Source organism: Urtica dioica, chromosome 10, assembly GCF_054948205.1.
Source record: "Urtica dioica subsp. dioica isolate 48M chromosome 10, U.dioica_male_clone48M_v1_H2, whole genome shotgun sequence".
In the NCBI taxonomy this organism is placed as follows: Eukaryota; Viridiplantae; Streptophyta; class Magnoliopsida; order Rosales; family Urticaceae; genus Urtica; species Urtica dioica.
Window position 1 is genome coordinate 907,971 of NC_142765.1, and position 15,100 is coordinate 923,070.

Genomic DNA, 15,100 nt, shown 5'->3' on the forward strand with positions numbered 1-15,100 from the left:
CCAATATCAGAAGCTCTCAAGAGAATAAAGATTTTTCACCACCCTCTCAAGAATTCAAGAAACACGACCCCGACAACAAAGGATCAAGACACGTCGCAAGCTCGCACCCCGACACGTGTCCCATAAATGTTATCCGAAAAATCGCATTAACAATAACCTGTGAGCAAGCAACCGTGAAAACACAGATAGATAATTCTATGAAATATGGTCTTACTCTAATTGTATCTTGTATTCGTTAGATAAGTGAGAATCTTGACCTGGGTGAGTGATAGATATGGCTGAGTTGGTTGGAAGAGCGTTTTGATTCAGCAGGGACATAGTTGTCATCTTTCTGTTTTGATTTTATTTTTGTGCTCGGATTGTAACCAGGTTTTGACAGAGTAGGATCCTGTCTGCCTATAGTTTTACTTTTATCATGGGTTTTACTGAATATGTACGTTTACGTGTATCGTATTTTAACATATTTAATCCGATGATGACAAGTACAACTCGAATTCTGTTGTCTTTTCTTAGGTTACAACGGTGGATAAATTTCAGGGTCAGCAGAACGATTTTATATTGCTGTCACTGGTGCGAACGAGATTTGTGGGTCATCTTCGAGACGTGAGAAGATTGGTGAGAAATCTTCCATTGCTCAACATCTCATTATTGTTTCCGCGTGAAAGGAAAAATCAACATCTCATTCCATTGCTCTTTGCTCACAATTCCGTTGCTGAGAATTCTAGAAATCATCTTCTTCTGAAAAACAACCTCATCTCCATGTGAGTCTTTTATTTATTTGTAAATATTGTATATAGTTCTATAAATTTTATTTTATTGTTTTGGTAGTTTGATAAGAAGGCAACTTTGGAATAAAAAATTAGTTACTCTATAAATGTTGTCTTACTTTTGATTCTATATATATATATATATATTGTAAAATAGAGAACCCTTGATCTGTTGGCAGTTAGACATGGCTGAGTTAGTTGGAGGAGCGTTGCTTTCTTCTTTTCTTCAAGTCTTGTTTGAAAGGTTGGCTCCGAAAGAGATCCCAGCCATCTTGTTCCGTGGAAACCAGCCCGTTGTTGATGTTTTGGGTGATCTGAGGAACGTCGTGAGGTCAGTGACAAAGCTGGTCGACGATGCAGAGGAAAAGCTGATCACTGACAATAATGTCAGGGAGTGGCTGGATGACCTCCAAGACATGGTGTATCGCACCGATGACTTGGTTGATACCATGAACAGCGAAGCTCAGAGGCGTGACCTGAAACCTCACCAGCCTTGTTGTTTGAGTATCCCAAGTGGTTTGTTCGCTACTATTGGATTTGATAGCATGGTCAAGAGTGAAGCTACGGAGATCCTTCATAGATTCAAGAGTCTTTTAGGCCAAAAGGATAATCTTGGTCTGAGAGACGGTCTTGGAGAAATGCCTTCCTATCAAAGGCCACCCACTCCGTTGGTTGAAGAATCTAGCGTTTACGGAAGGAAAGATGATAAAGAGGTCATTGTTGACTTGTTGCTCTCCGGCGATGGCGATGAGGAAAAGTTATCAGTCATTCCGATTGTGGGGATGGGTGGTATTGGAAAAACCACCCTTGCTCAGCTCGTTTATGACGATGATAAGGTCAATGATCATTTTGATCTAAGAGCATGGGTGACGGTATCAGATGATTTCGACATCTATAAGATTACAAAACTAATCTTGGAAAAGGTCACATCGCAAGAGTGTCGTTCAGAAGAGTTGTTTGAGATCCAACAGAAACTAAGGGATTCCTTAAGAGGGAAGAAATTTCTTATGGTTCTTGATGATGTTTGGAATGAGAATTATATTCTCTGGGACTCTTTGAAGAGCTCTTTTGAATCTGGAGCAGAAGGATGTAAGATCATTGTGACAACACGAAGCACAATAGTCGCCTCTCATATGGCAATTGGAAAGACAACTACTTATCAGTTAACTGATTTGTCGTCTGAAGATTGTTGGCTGTTATTTTCACGCCATGCTTTCAGAAACAACGAAGACGTTCATGCACATCAAGATTTGCAAGCGATTGGCAAAGAGATAGTGAAGAAGTGCAAAGGCCTTCCTTTAGCTATCAAATCTCTTGGCGGTTTATTACGTTCCGAACGAAATCCAAAGAATTGGGAAAACATTCTCGAAAGTGATGTGTGGAATGAGTTGTATAGTAAAGAAAAAAGCATCCTCCCCGCTTTGTGGTTGAGTTATCGCCGTATGCCTACACATCTAAAACGATGTTTCTCTTATTGCTCAATCTTTCCGAAAGACTATGAGTTTAAGAGAGACAGGATAATCGTGTTGTGGATGGCTGAAGGATTTTTGCAGAGTGATAAGAAAGCTATGAAAATGGAGAAAGTGGGAGAGGAGTACTTGGAAGATCTCGTTTCAAGGTCATTGTTTCAGAAGTCGAGTAAAGATGACTCAATTTTCCTCATGCACGACCTTGTTCACGATTTAGCCATGTTCGTATCCCGTGGATTTTGTTTCAGGGTTGATAAAATAAATGACTTGGACAGCCTTCAAAGTCATACTCGGCACCTCTCATTTAGCACAGAGCCTGAAGATTTTGGGCTTATACGCAAGGCTAAGTATTTGCGCACCTTTATCGGATTAGATAAACAGTCCTATTTAGTCGGTCCTGACAAAACCTTTACGACATCGCGAAGGTACTTAAGAGTGCTTGGTATAGGTGATTCAATCTCTAATTCAATTAAGAGTTTGATACATTTGAGGTACTTGGAGTTATCTAACATTACGGAGTTGCCTGCTTCAGTATGTAGTTTGTACAACTTGCAAACCTTGTTGCTATCAAAGTGTCGGAGTCTTACGACATTGCCAAAGAACATGGAAAGGCTAATCCATTTGCGGCATCTGGATATTTATGGCACAGCTATAAAAGAAATGAACTTCCAAATAAAAAATATGAAGTCTTTGCTGACATTGAGTAAAATAGTTGTTGGCTGTGGAGATAGGGGGATTAATATTAAAGAATTGAAACATGTTCAGCCTTTCATGGGAAGACTTGAGATTTGGAGTATTGAAAATGTGGGTGATGCGAATGAGGCTTTGGAGGCTGATTTGAAGAATAAGAAGGGCATTACGGATCTACGTTTGCAATGGAGTGAAGAATCTGCCGACGATGCAAATAGTTCGGAGAGAGAGAGAGAAATATTGGAATCACTTCGGCCTCATACAAATGTGAGATCTCTCGAAATAGAGTATTATAGAGGCACGATATTTCCAGATTGGGTGGGACACGATTCATTTTCCAACATAGAATTGATCCGACTAGAGAATTGTAAAAGCTGTTGCATTTTGCCTCCGCTGGGACAATTGCCATGCCTCAAATGGCTTGGAATATCTGGGTTTGATAGCGTGGTGAGTGTGGGTGATGAGTTGTACGGTGGCAGCAGTACTAGTGGCACCTCTTTCAGATCCTTAGAAAGATTATTCATATTTGATATGCCACAGTGGAAGGAGTGGTCATTTGGTGGAGATGGCACACTAGTTTTCCCCAGGCTGAGGGAACTATTCTTAGAAGAATGTCCGGAGTTGAAGATGAGGTTACCAAACACGTCGGATGCTTGTCATGTACACCCCGACTCTCTCTCTAAACTAGAAGATCTTTCTATAGGGGGTTGCGAAAAGCTTTTGGAGAGTGATCTACACAGACTCCCATCATTGAAACAATTAGATATCTGGGGTTGGAAAGGGGATTCGTTTCCTGGTGATGGAATATTGCTCCCCACCACTCTGACTTATATTACTATGTTGTGTAGTAGGAATCTGTTGGCCCTAAAGGGCGAGGCCTTTCAACAACTCACAAACCTTAAGGAGTTGACCATTAAGGGGTGCCCTCTGCTTCAGTGTTTGCCCGAACAAGGCTTGCCCGCTTCTCTCTCTGATTTAACAATCAAGGGATGCCATCCATTGTTGAAGCAACGGTGTGAGAAAGATAAAGGCCAAGATTGGCATAAGATTGCCCACATCCCTGAAATCAAAGTTCAATCAACATCTGAATCCGAATCTGATTAAAGGTAAATTATTCATTATTATTTTATAATTTTTCTGATAAAATGATATACATGCTACTATTACTACTGACGATCCCTTACCATTTAAATTTTATCAAACTCTAATGCTGGTTTCTTTGTTCGTAAAGGGACAAAGGAAGCCCGTGCCTTTGCATAGTGTTATGGTTCTTGACGTTAACCTTCGAGCACCTGGTTTCAATGATTCTCACGATCAACGATAAGGTTTGTGGAATCGATTTTGAATTGTTATTATTAAATTTGACGTGCTTGGTCCGGGAATTGAAGGACGGAAATGGTAAAATGTTAGGTTTGAGAGCTTAAGAACTGGATTTACTATTACGACTATTCTGATTTTATTATTAATTGGGTATCTTCTGTATACAGTGATTTTTAGAATTGGACTCGTCAATTGACGTTTTTGGAATCAAGTAGGGGTTGGGGTTTTACTTCAGTGTTTCTTTTGTGGAATTGATTGATTTTGGTTTTGAAGTTCAGGCTCCATATAAAGCTGAGAAACTTAATGTGTGTGGAATTGATTTGAATTGTGATTCTCGAATTTGAAGTGCTTGATCTAGGAATTGAAGGACTGGGATAAAAAAAACGTTAGGTTTGAGAGCTTAAGAACTGGGTTTATTGTTATGACCATTGTGCTCTTACTTGGGTTTCTTTTGTTAAGACTTATTTTTTAATTGGATTTGGCAATTGACATTTTTGAAATTGTTTCTCTTGCGGAATTGATTGATTTTGGTTTTTTTGAAGCTTTGTGTCTTAAGATGTGGCTCAGTCTTCAATCGTTGTGTCTGTGGAAATCAAGTCAATCGAGGACGGTGTTTGCAAAACAAAGCTCTTTTGATACCATTGAAGCAACGGTGTGAGAAAGATAAATGGAGGTACCGCCGCCCCGCCTCCGCCGGCACCGCGAAGCAGTACTTCCGCGCCGCCGCCTCCGGGAAGTACCGCAGCGTCGCTAAGACGGGGACGGCGACGGATGCGTTGTCGAGGGCCGCTTTCTTTCCGACAGAGACGAAGCCCTCGTCGGAGACGTACCGGAGGCCGTTCTCCGCCGTGTGGCCTCCGCCGCCGCAGTCGATGTGGAACTTCTTCTTGTCGTCATCATCTATTTGACGTAAAATATAAAAAATATAATCTCGGTATTTTATATACATGATGATTAATTGTTTCATGGTATTCTTACAACATATACTTCATTGATTTGACAATGATGCTGTGCTGTGGTCCTTTTTTTTTTGCTCACACGTGCTGTGGTCCATGTTTCACCTTGTCATTTTTATTCATTTCTGTGGTCTCTTCTTAACTTACTATTTTTTTTTTGTATACAAATTACAATTTATCTTAAGTAGATGTTTTACAAAGAAGTGCTTCATTTTGGCTAGCTATTTGTAGGAACATACAGAGTAATAACTGTGGATCATTCTCTCTTTAACATACAGAGGTTCAGCCATTCACAGAGTGCCACTTGGACGACACTCAGTCAGCACTGTCGACGAGATGCCCGTCGTTTTTTTTATGGTCTGAACATTTACATACCATAGTCTTTGCTCTTTTGGTTCATAGGTAAAGTGCATTGGCTTATTTAGAACAGCTTGTATGTTTAACGGTTAAGTCGGTTACCCAACGGTTTTTAATGTTTATTTTTTAATCTTTTTTAGAAAACATCACCGCATACTTTTCTTTTGCAAAAAGACGATTCTGATCGGTGTCGACCATCACCAATTGCCTTGGTGGATAGCAAATAAAGTCTCAGCTCTATCTATCAGGTACGAAAGATTTCGTATGGTCTCTGAACATATCATCTATCAGGTACATGATCATTGTGATTATCATTGTCGTAATTTTGTTTGTTTACGAAGTGGTGCCTATCACATTGCTAATCTGAACAAGTAGAAGGAAGAAAGCCCGGCGTTGATGCAGAGGCATCAAGATGATTGTGTACGCCTTAATTCTGATCGAGCATGCCACGTGGCAGAAGTCGAAAGTTTATCAAGATTTCCTTAAAAGGTAAAATGATAGTTTTTTTTTTTGTTTGTTTTGTTTTCATTTTTCTTATAAAGTATGGCATGGTATGTTATATATTTTCCTTTTCTTATAGATTTTTTTGGACAGACTTTTTTCGTAATAAATTATCTCAGGTTGATGCTTTACATCGCTCGTAGTACTTCTTTGGCATAAGTACATTGCCACCCTGGTAATTGATTTTGTATTCTTGCTGATATAGTTAATTTTAGTACATGGTATTCTGACGTTCCACTTGTATTTTCTCATCCGTTAAATTCCATACACTCTGATGTATCCGTTTTTTTTCAAGATTTCAATAAAGGTATAGTGATAATTTTTTTTTTCCCTTAAAAAATATGATATGGTATGTTATTTATTTTCTGTTTCATATACATTTTTTGGACGGACTTTTTTCTTCTTATAATAATTAACTCAAGTTGATGCTATACATCGCTCTTAGTACTTTCTTTGGCATAAGTACATAGCTGCTGCCCTTTTGAGTGTTTGTATATTCTCGCTGATAAAGGTGATTAGCTTACATATAATTAATCTCATATTCATCTTGCATTTTCTCGTCTCCTTAATTCCATACACTCTTATATATCTTTGGTCATGATCAGTAACATCATTTATTTGGAGCCAAAAGTGGCTTGGAATGGAATTGGTTGAAGAACGCTGTCAAGATTCAAACTTCCCCGCTGATTTCCCGACAAGATATTATTGTGTACACGAAATCATTGTACAAAGGTGGGTGAGAAGAAATTGGAGACTGGCGAGGAGGCTTTCACACACATATTCTAAGATCAAAATAGAGCCTCGTATCATGACTTGCCCATGAATTCACTAAAGGAGGTAACTTTTTTTTTTTTTTTTTTTTTTTTTCCTTTCTTTCTTTCAAAGCTAATGTTCTGGTTGTCGGATCACATTGTTTCATTGACTTATTATCAATTGTTTTTGAAGGTCATATTATCAACCAGTAGTCCAATCCTTGGATCCGACCATGTGGAAGAAACTGAAGCTTTCCTCAAACTTTCTGTTAGCTGTCTTCTTTGGAAGCAATTGAGACACCACCTTTTCTAGAAGAACATTGCTGAACTGGTAAGGGTTCTATGTTTAGTTTAGCTATGATAGCTTAGTAAAGAGCCTACGGAAAGAATTTAATTTCTTCGAGGACCCTGTTTTATATCGATTCAATCTTGTTCTTGAAAAAAGAGAGAATCTTGTGTTTGTGTATTCTTGCTGATCTAGTAAATTAGCGTACATAATGGTATATTCAACTTGTATTTTCTCGTCTTTAATTCCATTCACTCTTACCTGAGGTATTGGAACTAATGATCTTACTCTTGAATTATTGAAAAATGAGCTTTGGGTTGTACAACTTACAGATCTTGTTACTGTCCTTATGTCATAATTTTGGAAATGAGAAATTGGATTTTCGGGTTTCTGATCAGATTTCCAAAGAAGGCTATTCAATCACTCATTATCCATCCGCTTCACATTTCTCTCATTGGTTCACAAAACCGCTCTCCAAAGGTAAACTACATGAAATTTAACTCGTCGGTCTTATATTTGGCATATCCAAGAGACCTTCATTTCGGAGTTGTGTCAAATGGGTAATCACTTTGCAGAGGATATGTGAGATTTATCAACAAATTCCAGAAGTGGTTGAGAGCTTTGGAGTGGACACAAGAGAATACAGATATGTGCCGATTGAGAATAATGTTGTGATGTGAACTGCAAGTATATATTTTTCTCAACTTGAATTCCATTCACTCTCTTACCTTTGGTGATGATCAAGTAGTTGGACCCAAAAGCAGCTCAAAAACTTGTTCATGGAAGAAAGCTGTCGAGATTTAAACTTCTATGCCGATTCCACTAAATACCTAATGCCTCATCTCAGGTATGACCTTTCTTAACATGGTCTATGAGCATTTGAGCATCTTCTTTGTAGTTAATCGCTCTCTTGGATTACATGTAAAGTTGATGGCGTATTCAGACAATTTGGATCAGAAGAAGAAGCCAAAGTCGAGGCGCTTATTCAGAGATACTGCAATCTGCATAGCAAAACATAGCTTCCCTGGTGAGTGCGTTTTATCTCTATGGACCCTGCTTGATCTTGATTCAATCTTGATTTTGAAAGAAAAGAGAATCTTGTGTTTGTATATTCTAGCTTGTATAATTAATTAGCATACATAATAATGTCACATTAAACTTGTATATTATCCTCTCTTTAACTCCATTTACTCATATATATCTTTGGTCATTATCAGAGACATCATTTAGCTGGAGCCAAAAATGGCTTGGAACGGAACTGACGGAAGAAAAAGCCGTCGAGATTCCAACTCGTGCGATCATTTGGATTAAAGGAGTTGTATATGGAATTAGCTCAATCCTCGGGGCAAATGGAATTGGAAGAAGCCGAAGCGCCAAACACAGAAAATGAAAGCCTTGAGGAAAAACAATGGAATCATGGTTCTAACTCAGGACCAAAAAGATAATTACAATATATAATCAATGATGAGATGTTGAGTGGGTGCCAACCTAGTTGGGATGTGCTCAATGTCTCACATAATATCATTTTTTTTTATAATAAATAAGTCCATATTGATGACGATGCTGACCCGACTACAATGGAATGATCACAGATTTATCTTTCTCTTAGGACCCGAAAATATATTGTACGGATTGATAGAACCAGGAGGTTCTTCTTTATTTAAGAATATGTTTCAATATTACTTATTTCGTCGCTGGGTTGTCATTTAATCTCAAGACTATCAAGGGTGGTCCCTACCTGTAGAAGAATGACTTGGATAATGACTCGGGTTTTCCTTCACAACATCATCGGCGCTGAACTCGGGTGCTTTCCATGAATAAGGAACGATAGGTGATCCGATCATCGGAGGCTCATGCTGACATTGACCCGATGGTTCACAATGACCCGTTGGTACCGTAAACGTTTCCATAAATTCTTCATATTCTTCGGGACTGGCGAATTCTTCAAATTCTTCACCTCTACCATTGTTATCTCCGTCATATCCGTCACTATTCTCTTCATCACCATCGCTACCTTCGTTTTCATCACCTTCGCGACCTTCGTTTTCATCACATTCGCCATCTTCGTATTCATCACCATTGTGTCCATCATATTCGTCACTGTTGTGATTACAATCTCTATCACGCCTGTATACTTCGTCACCGTTTTCGACACCCTTGTACTCGTTAAACAAGTCATCGTCACAGCCACCGTCTTTGTTTTCAATTATAAAATCATTTTGTCGATCCTCGATAACAAGAGTATTCCGTCTCTTCTTCGGTTCATTGCGAGACATCATTCCAACTTCCACATCTTTCCTTTTACATACTCCTCGATACGCAATAGGTGCAATGATCTGTTTCGGTTTTAAACTTACACAAAGTGAAAATCTATTACGATATTTGTGCTTCATAAAATGCGAAACATCACCATTGTCCTTCAATACGGCACGACCCAGCGGAATTGTACCGACTGTGTATGGGACTTCGAGTTTTAATTCGAATGCGAATCTGTCTAACTCGAACTTCTCGTATAACAAATCTACTTACTCCGTGTACGTTACCTCTTTCGAAACTACGAATGCACGAAATTCTACATTGGTGAAAACCCATTGGTGTCCTTCCTTCTCCCAAGTGCCGTTAATCATGCCAAAAACTGCAAAAAACAATCAAACTATGCAAAATTAGCTTATATATCGTACAGAATCGTACAGCATCGTACAGCATCGTACAGAATCGTACAGCATCGTACATCATCGTACAGCATCGTACAGACATGCATCGTACAACATCGTACAGAATCGTACAGTATCGTACAGCATCGTACATAATCGTACAGCATCGTACAGAACGCAATTTTTTTTCTAAATTTCATCGTACAAAAAGTTAAATCTCATCCTACCACATCGTATACCATCGTACAAACAAGTTAAACCCAGATTTTGGACTTTGTTTTCAGATCTTATTGATTTTTTTTGCTACATTCTATCATATACAATCATAAACTTTGTAAAAATGATTAAGTTAGTAATCTTACTCATGATTCTTTTGAAGCCCGCTTAAGTAGAGAGGATTTAAGTGTGATTGAAATGATAAAAATGGAGTGTGAGAAATGTATAGGGTTCAGAGGTATTTTTGTCCGATTTTGGGTCAAAAGTCCATATTTAGATATTTTTAAATATTATGGTCTAATCTTGATATTTAATGGCTTATTAAGCCCAATTAATGAAATTTCTCTAACTATAATTATAATCGTAATTATAATAATAATAAACATTTAAAGTACATGGATGTTTTTCATTCTGTAGAAGACAGTTGTATCTGTAAAGCAGTCCTCAAATAAAGATACAACACCAAAAAGGTCTTCATTTCTTCTGTGATCCTAGCCTCTCTTCTACAACAAACTCAACTAAACAATCAATTTGCAAGCACAAACAAATTTACAGGTGTAATAATACACTCATTATCAAGGCTTGTAGTCGAGCATTTCCCGTATGTTTAACCGAATCGACGGTCCCATCGATGAGCACACGTGTGCACTTTTCCAGTATACCCCTTTCGCCCCCGGTGGCTTGTTTGTTTCCACAGATTTCTGTCGTGTTATATAATTAACAAACGAGTTGGTATATTTATTCAGCGCATAATATTTGGAAAAAAAAATTAAGCGCAACGGAGAACAGAACATACTATTGCGGCGAGCAAGTTGGCAATAAGATCTAAAACGTTGCGTTATGATTGGAGACCATCACCAATTGCCTCCGGTCGTGAAGAACATGGCATTCCAGAAGTACAGTCACATGGACCAGTCTCTCTTCACGAGATTCGTTCGTCTCACCATGCCTTACATTTGAGCTCAATGCCCAGGGTCGTGCTCGCCCGAGCATCGCCAAGCTCTACAATTGGAGGTACAGAGGCTTGGGAGACCTCTCGTACGTGAAGGAAAATCCCATTTTTCACAGAGCAAACGCCGGATTTTCCCATGAATACCAGTTGGTGGATGTTCCGGATTACCAAGGAAAGGGCGAGAGCGCTCCTTCACCGTGGTTTTACCAGAACGAAGGAGAGGCCGAATATATCGTCAGTGTCTATATATACATGCGTCTACTTGGATATCCCGCCAATAAGATTTCCATTTTGACGACTTACAACGGTCAGAAGCTTCTTATCCGTGATGTGATTAGCCGGCGCTGCAATCCGTACCCATTGATTGGTCCTCCAAGCAAGGCATGCCGTTAAAAATATTATCTTTCTTATGGTTTGATTGTGTTTGATTTTTGGTGACCCAAATGGGAAATTTTTGATTCAGCAGGGACATAGTTGTCATCTTTCCGTTTTGATTTTTTTTTTTGTACTCGGATTGTAACCAGGTTTTGACAGAGTAGAATCCTGTATGCCTATAGTTTTACTTTTATCTTGGGTTTTACCGAATATGTACTTTTACGTATATCGTATTTTAACATACTGAATCCGATGATGACAAGTACAACTCGAATTTTGTTGTCTTTTCTCAGGTTACGACGTTGGATAAATTTCAGGGTCAGCAGAACGATTTTATATTGCTGTCACTGGTGCGAACGAGATTTGTGGGTCATCTTCGAGACGTGAGAAGATTGGTGGTTGCGATGTCTCGTGCTCGACTCGGCCTTTATGTGTTTTGCCGTCGTTCTTTGTTCGAGCAATGCTACGAGCTTCAGCCCACTTTCAAACTCCTCCTTCAGAGGCCCGACAACCTCTGCCTCAACTTGACTGAGGTCGAGCCATTCACGGAGCGCCACGTGGACGACACCGGGCCCGTCCACCACATCGGAATTGTCGGTGAGATGACAACAATTTGCAGTGAGCTCTATCAGGTATGTCATATATATGGTCTCTGAACATGAACATATGATCATAATCGCTCTAATTTTGGATTACAGGTTTAAAGTATGCGGCTTATTCAGAACCAATAGTGGCTCAATCCTCGGAGCTTATCGAAACCACACCGCAGAGTCCCCGTCGCCATCATCGAGAGTCATGCAGCGGTATCGTCGGCGCCGTCACCGAAGACCCACACCACACAACTGCCATAGATGACGAGTCACGACACAAAACAATCGTCGACAAACCTACAACAACACCGTCGCCGGAATCGCCGGAATCGTCGACACAACTGCTCCGTTGCCGCGGCTGAAATCGTCGCCGGAATCGGCCCCTAGGGAGAAAAATAGTAGATCTAGAGATCTGAAGAAAAAAAACAAAAAGTTTTTATTTTTTTATTTTTTTTGGGAGAGAGAGAGAATACGATGTTTATTGGATGGATGACACCAATTGTTAAATTTTCATTTGAATTTTCATTTTTCACATATCCTCCGAGAGCCATTTTATTTATCCCGTAGGTCCTCTAAAAAAATGAATCCATATTCAGATATATTTTTTTTTCTCTCTCTCTATTCTCTTTAAGAATCCACGTTCTCCCATTGACTCAACAATTTGACTCTCCAGCATTTTTAATCCTTGTGTATACATCTAGCCTTCGTGCATTTTAAATTAATAAAGCAACAAGGAAAATAATTTGTATCAAACCTTCTCATGTGTATGCCTTGACGCATTTAATATGCTTTATTTTTTGCTCAAAATGACGCATTTAATTTAATGTGAATGAAGATAATTGTAACCTAATCTTTCATACCTCAATTTTTATTCTCTACCACTGAAATGATATTTCCTTTTAATTTCCACCAGCTACATGACATGGACAGCCGACAGCGCATGCATTATTGTTTCCGCGTGAAAGGAAAAATCAACATCTCATTCCATTGCTCTTTGCTCACAATTCCGTTGCTGAGAATTCTAGAAATCATCTTCTTCTGAAAAACAACCTCATCTCCATGTGAGTCTTTTATTTGTTTTTTTTTATTTGTAAATATTGTATATAGTTCTATAAATTTTATTTTATTGTTTTGGTAGTTTGATAAGAAGACAACTTTGGAATAAAAAATTAGTTACTCACTATAAATATTGTCTTACTTCTGATTTTATATATATATTGTAAAATAGAGAACCCTTGATCTGTTGGCAGTTAGACATGGCTGAGTTGATTGGAGGAGCTCTTCTCTCTGCTTTTCTTCAAGTCTTGTTTGATAGGTTGGCTCCGAAAGAGATCCCAGCCATCTTGTTCCGTGGAAACCAGCCCGTTGTTGATGTTTTGGGTGATCTGAGGAACGTCGTGAGGTCAGTGACAAAGCTGGTCGACGATGCAGAGGAAAAGCTGATCACTGACGATAATGTCAGGGAGTGGCTGGATGACCTCCAAGACATGGTGTATCGCACCGATGACTTGGTTGCTACCATGAACAGTGAAGCTCAGAGGCGTGACCTGAAACCTCACCAGCCTTGTTGTTTGAGTATCCCAAGTGGTTTGTTCACTACTATTGGATTTGATAGCATGGTCAAGAATGAAGCTACGGAGATCCTTCGTAGATTCAAGAGTCTTTTAGACCAAAAGGATAATCTTGGTCTGAGAGACGGTCTTGGAGAAATCCCTTCTTATCAAAGGCCACCCACTCCGTTGGTTGAAGAATCTAGCGTTTACGGAAGGAAAGATGATAAAGAGGTCATTGTTGACTTGTTGCTCTCCGGCGATGGTAGTGAGGAAAAACTATCAGTCATTTCGATTGTGGGGATGGGTGGTATTGGAAAAACCACCCTTGCTCAGCTCGTTTATGATGATGATAAGGTCAATGATAATTTTGATCTAAGAGTATGGGTGACGATATCAGATGATTTCGACATCGATAAGATTACAAAAATAATCTTGGAAAAGGTCACTTCGGAAGAGTGTCGTATTCGAGAGTTGTTAGAGATTCAACGGAAACTGAGGGATTCCTTAAGAGGGAAGAAATTTCTTATGGTTCTTGATGATGTTTGGAATGAGAATAATCTTCTCTGGGACTCTTTGAAGAGCTCTTTCGAATCTGGAGCAGAAGGATGTAAGATCATTGTGACAACACGAAGCACAACAGTAGCCAAGCTTATGGCAATTGGAAAGACAACTACTTATCAGTTAACTGATTTGTCGCCTAAAGATTGTTGGCTGTTATTTTCACGGCATGCTTTCGGAAACAACGAAGACGCTCATGCACATCAGGATTTGCAAGCGATTGGCAGAGAGATAGTGAAAAAGTGCAAAGGCCTTCCTTTAGCTATCAAATCTCTTGGCGGTTTATTACGTTTCGAACGAGATCCAAAGGATTGGGAAGACATTCTCGAAAGTGATGTGTGGAATGAGATGTTGTATAGTAAAGAAAAAAACATCCTCCCCGCTTTATGGTTGAGTTATCGCCGTATGCCTACACATCTAAAACGATGTTTCTCTTATTGCTCAATCTTTCCGAAAGACTATGAGTTTAAGAGAGACAGGATAATCGTGTTGTGGATGGCTGAAGGATTTTTGCAGAGTGATAAGAAAGCTATGAAAATGGAGAAAGTGGGAGAGGAGTACTTGGAAGATCTCGTTTCAAGGTCATTGTTTCAGAAGTCGAGTAAAGATGACTCAATTTTCCTCATGCACGACCTTGTTCACGATTTAGCCATGTTCGTATCCCGTGGATTTTGTTTCAGGGTTGATAAAATAAATGACTTGGACAGCCTTCAAAGTCATACTCGGCACCTCTCATTTAGCACAGAGCCTGAAGATTTTGGGCTTATACGCAAGGCTAAGTATTTGCGGACCTTTATCGGATTAGATAAACAGTCCTATTTAGTCTGTCCTGACAAAACCTTTACGACATCGCGAAGGTACTTAAGAGTGCTTGGTATAGGTGATTCAATCTCTAATTCAATTAAGAGTTTGATACATTTGAGGTACTTGGAGTTATCTAACTCTTATATTAGGGAGTTCACTACAACAAACAGTGGCAACAGCCACAAATTTTATTCTCGGGAATAGCCACGACAAGTCGTGGCTAAATAGCCGCGACATTAGATGAAACAGCCACGACTTGTCGTGGCTGTTTCTATTTTCATCTATTCAGTAGAGCGGGAT

General features: G+C 39.3%; 3 protein-coding genes and 1 long non-coding RNA gene across 12 annotated transcripts; 3 read left to right on the plus strand and 1 right to left on the minus strand.

The window, feature by feature from the left end:
• Window positions 1-690: 690 nt before the first annotated feature.
• Window positions 691-8,793, plus strand: LOC149382854 (putative disease resistance RPP13-like protein 1). Of its 9 annotated transcripts, none has more exons than XM_089628220.1 (14): window positions 691-761; window positions 947-4,032; window positions 4,158-4,251; window positions 4,789-5,155; window positions 5,481-5,604; window positions 5,700-5,807; window positions 5,901-6,048; window positions 6,140-6,235; window positions 6,666-6,897; window positions 7,006-7,143; window positions 7,497-7,578; window positions 7,674-7,945; window positions 8,026-8,125; window positions 8,316-8,793. In XM_089628220.1, exon 2 carries the CDS (start codon window positions 953-955, stop codon window positions 4,028-4,030), a length of 3,078 nt encoding a protein of 1,025 aa, XP_089484346.1. In that variant the 5' UTR covers window positions 691-761; window positions 947-952; the 3' UTR covers window positions 4,031-4,032; window positions 4,158-4,251; window positions 4,789-5,155; window positions 5,481-5,604; window positions 5,700-5,807; window positions 5,901-6,048; window positions 6,140-6,235; window positions 6,666-6,897; window positions 7,006-7,143; window positions 7,497-7,578; window positions 7,674-7,945; window positions 8,026-8,125; window positions 8,316-8,793. The 9 variants fall into 9 exon arrangements, with proteins under 9 accessions (XP_089484346.1, XP_089484345.1, XP_089484348.1 ...); XM_089628219.1 differs by having other exon boundaries at window positions 6,154-6,235; XM_089628222.1 differs by having other exon boundaries at window positions 6,180-6,235.
• Window positions 8,794-10,308: 1,515 nt separating this feature from the next.
• On the minus strand, window positions 10,309-10,795 carry LOC149382855 (uncharacterized). The gene is made up of 2 exons (XR_016301866.1): window positions 10,765-10,795; window positions 10,309-10,669 (listed from the first exon to the last, which is right to left on the minus strand). It is a non-coding gene; the product is annotated as an uncharacterized LOC149382855 (long non-coding RNA).
• Window positions 10,796-10,808: 13 nt separating this feature from the next.
• LOC149382856 (uncharacterized) lies at window positions 10,809-12,247 on the plus strand. The gene is made up of 4 exons (XM_089628848.1): window positions 10,809-10,853; window positions 10,942-11,301; window positions 11,589-11,892; window positions 11,994-12,247. The coding sequence occupies exons 1-4, from the start codon at window positions 10,809-10,811 to the stop codon at window positions 12,245-12,247; spliced, it is 963 nt and encodes a 320-aa protein (XP_089484974.1).
• A 635-nt stretch (window positions 12,248-12,882) lies between these two features.
• Window positions 12,883-15,004, plus strand: LOC149382857 (putative disease resistance RPP13-like protein 1). The gene is made up of 2 exons (XM_089628849.1): window positions 12,883-12,946; window positions 13,114-15,004. Exon 2 carries the CDS (start codon window positions 13,142-13,144, stop codon window positions 15,002-15,004), a length of 1,863 nt encoding a protein of 620 aa, XP_089484975.1. The 5' UTR covers window positions 12,883-12,946; window positions 13,114-13,141.
• The last annotated feature ends 96 nt before the right edge of the window (window positions 15,005-15,100 follow it).

Coding starts and splice junctions, on each gene's coding strand:
- LOC149382854 (XM_089628221.1), top strand. CDS start 953: ATGGCTGAGTTAGTTGGAGGAGCGTTGCTTTCTTCTTTTCTTCAAGTC.
- LOC149382856 (XM_089628848.1), top strand. CDS start 10,809: ATGATTGGAGACCATCACCAATTGCCTCCGGTCGTGAAGAACATG. Junction 10,854..10,941: donor CTCCGGTCGTGAAGAACATG/GCATTCCAGAAG, acceptor CTCAATGCCCAG/GGTCGTGCTCGCCCGAGCAT. Junction 11,302..11,588: donor TGATTGGTCCTCCAAGCAAG/GCATGCCGTTAA, acceptor GTCTTTTCTCAG/GTTACGACGTTGGATAAATT.
- LOC149382857 (XM_089628849.1), top strand. CDS start 13,142: ATGGCTGAGTTGATTGGAGGAGCTCTTCTCTCTGCTTTTCTTCAAGTC.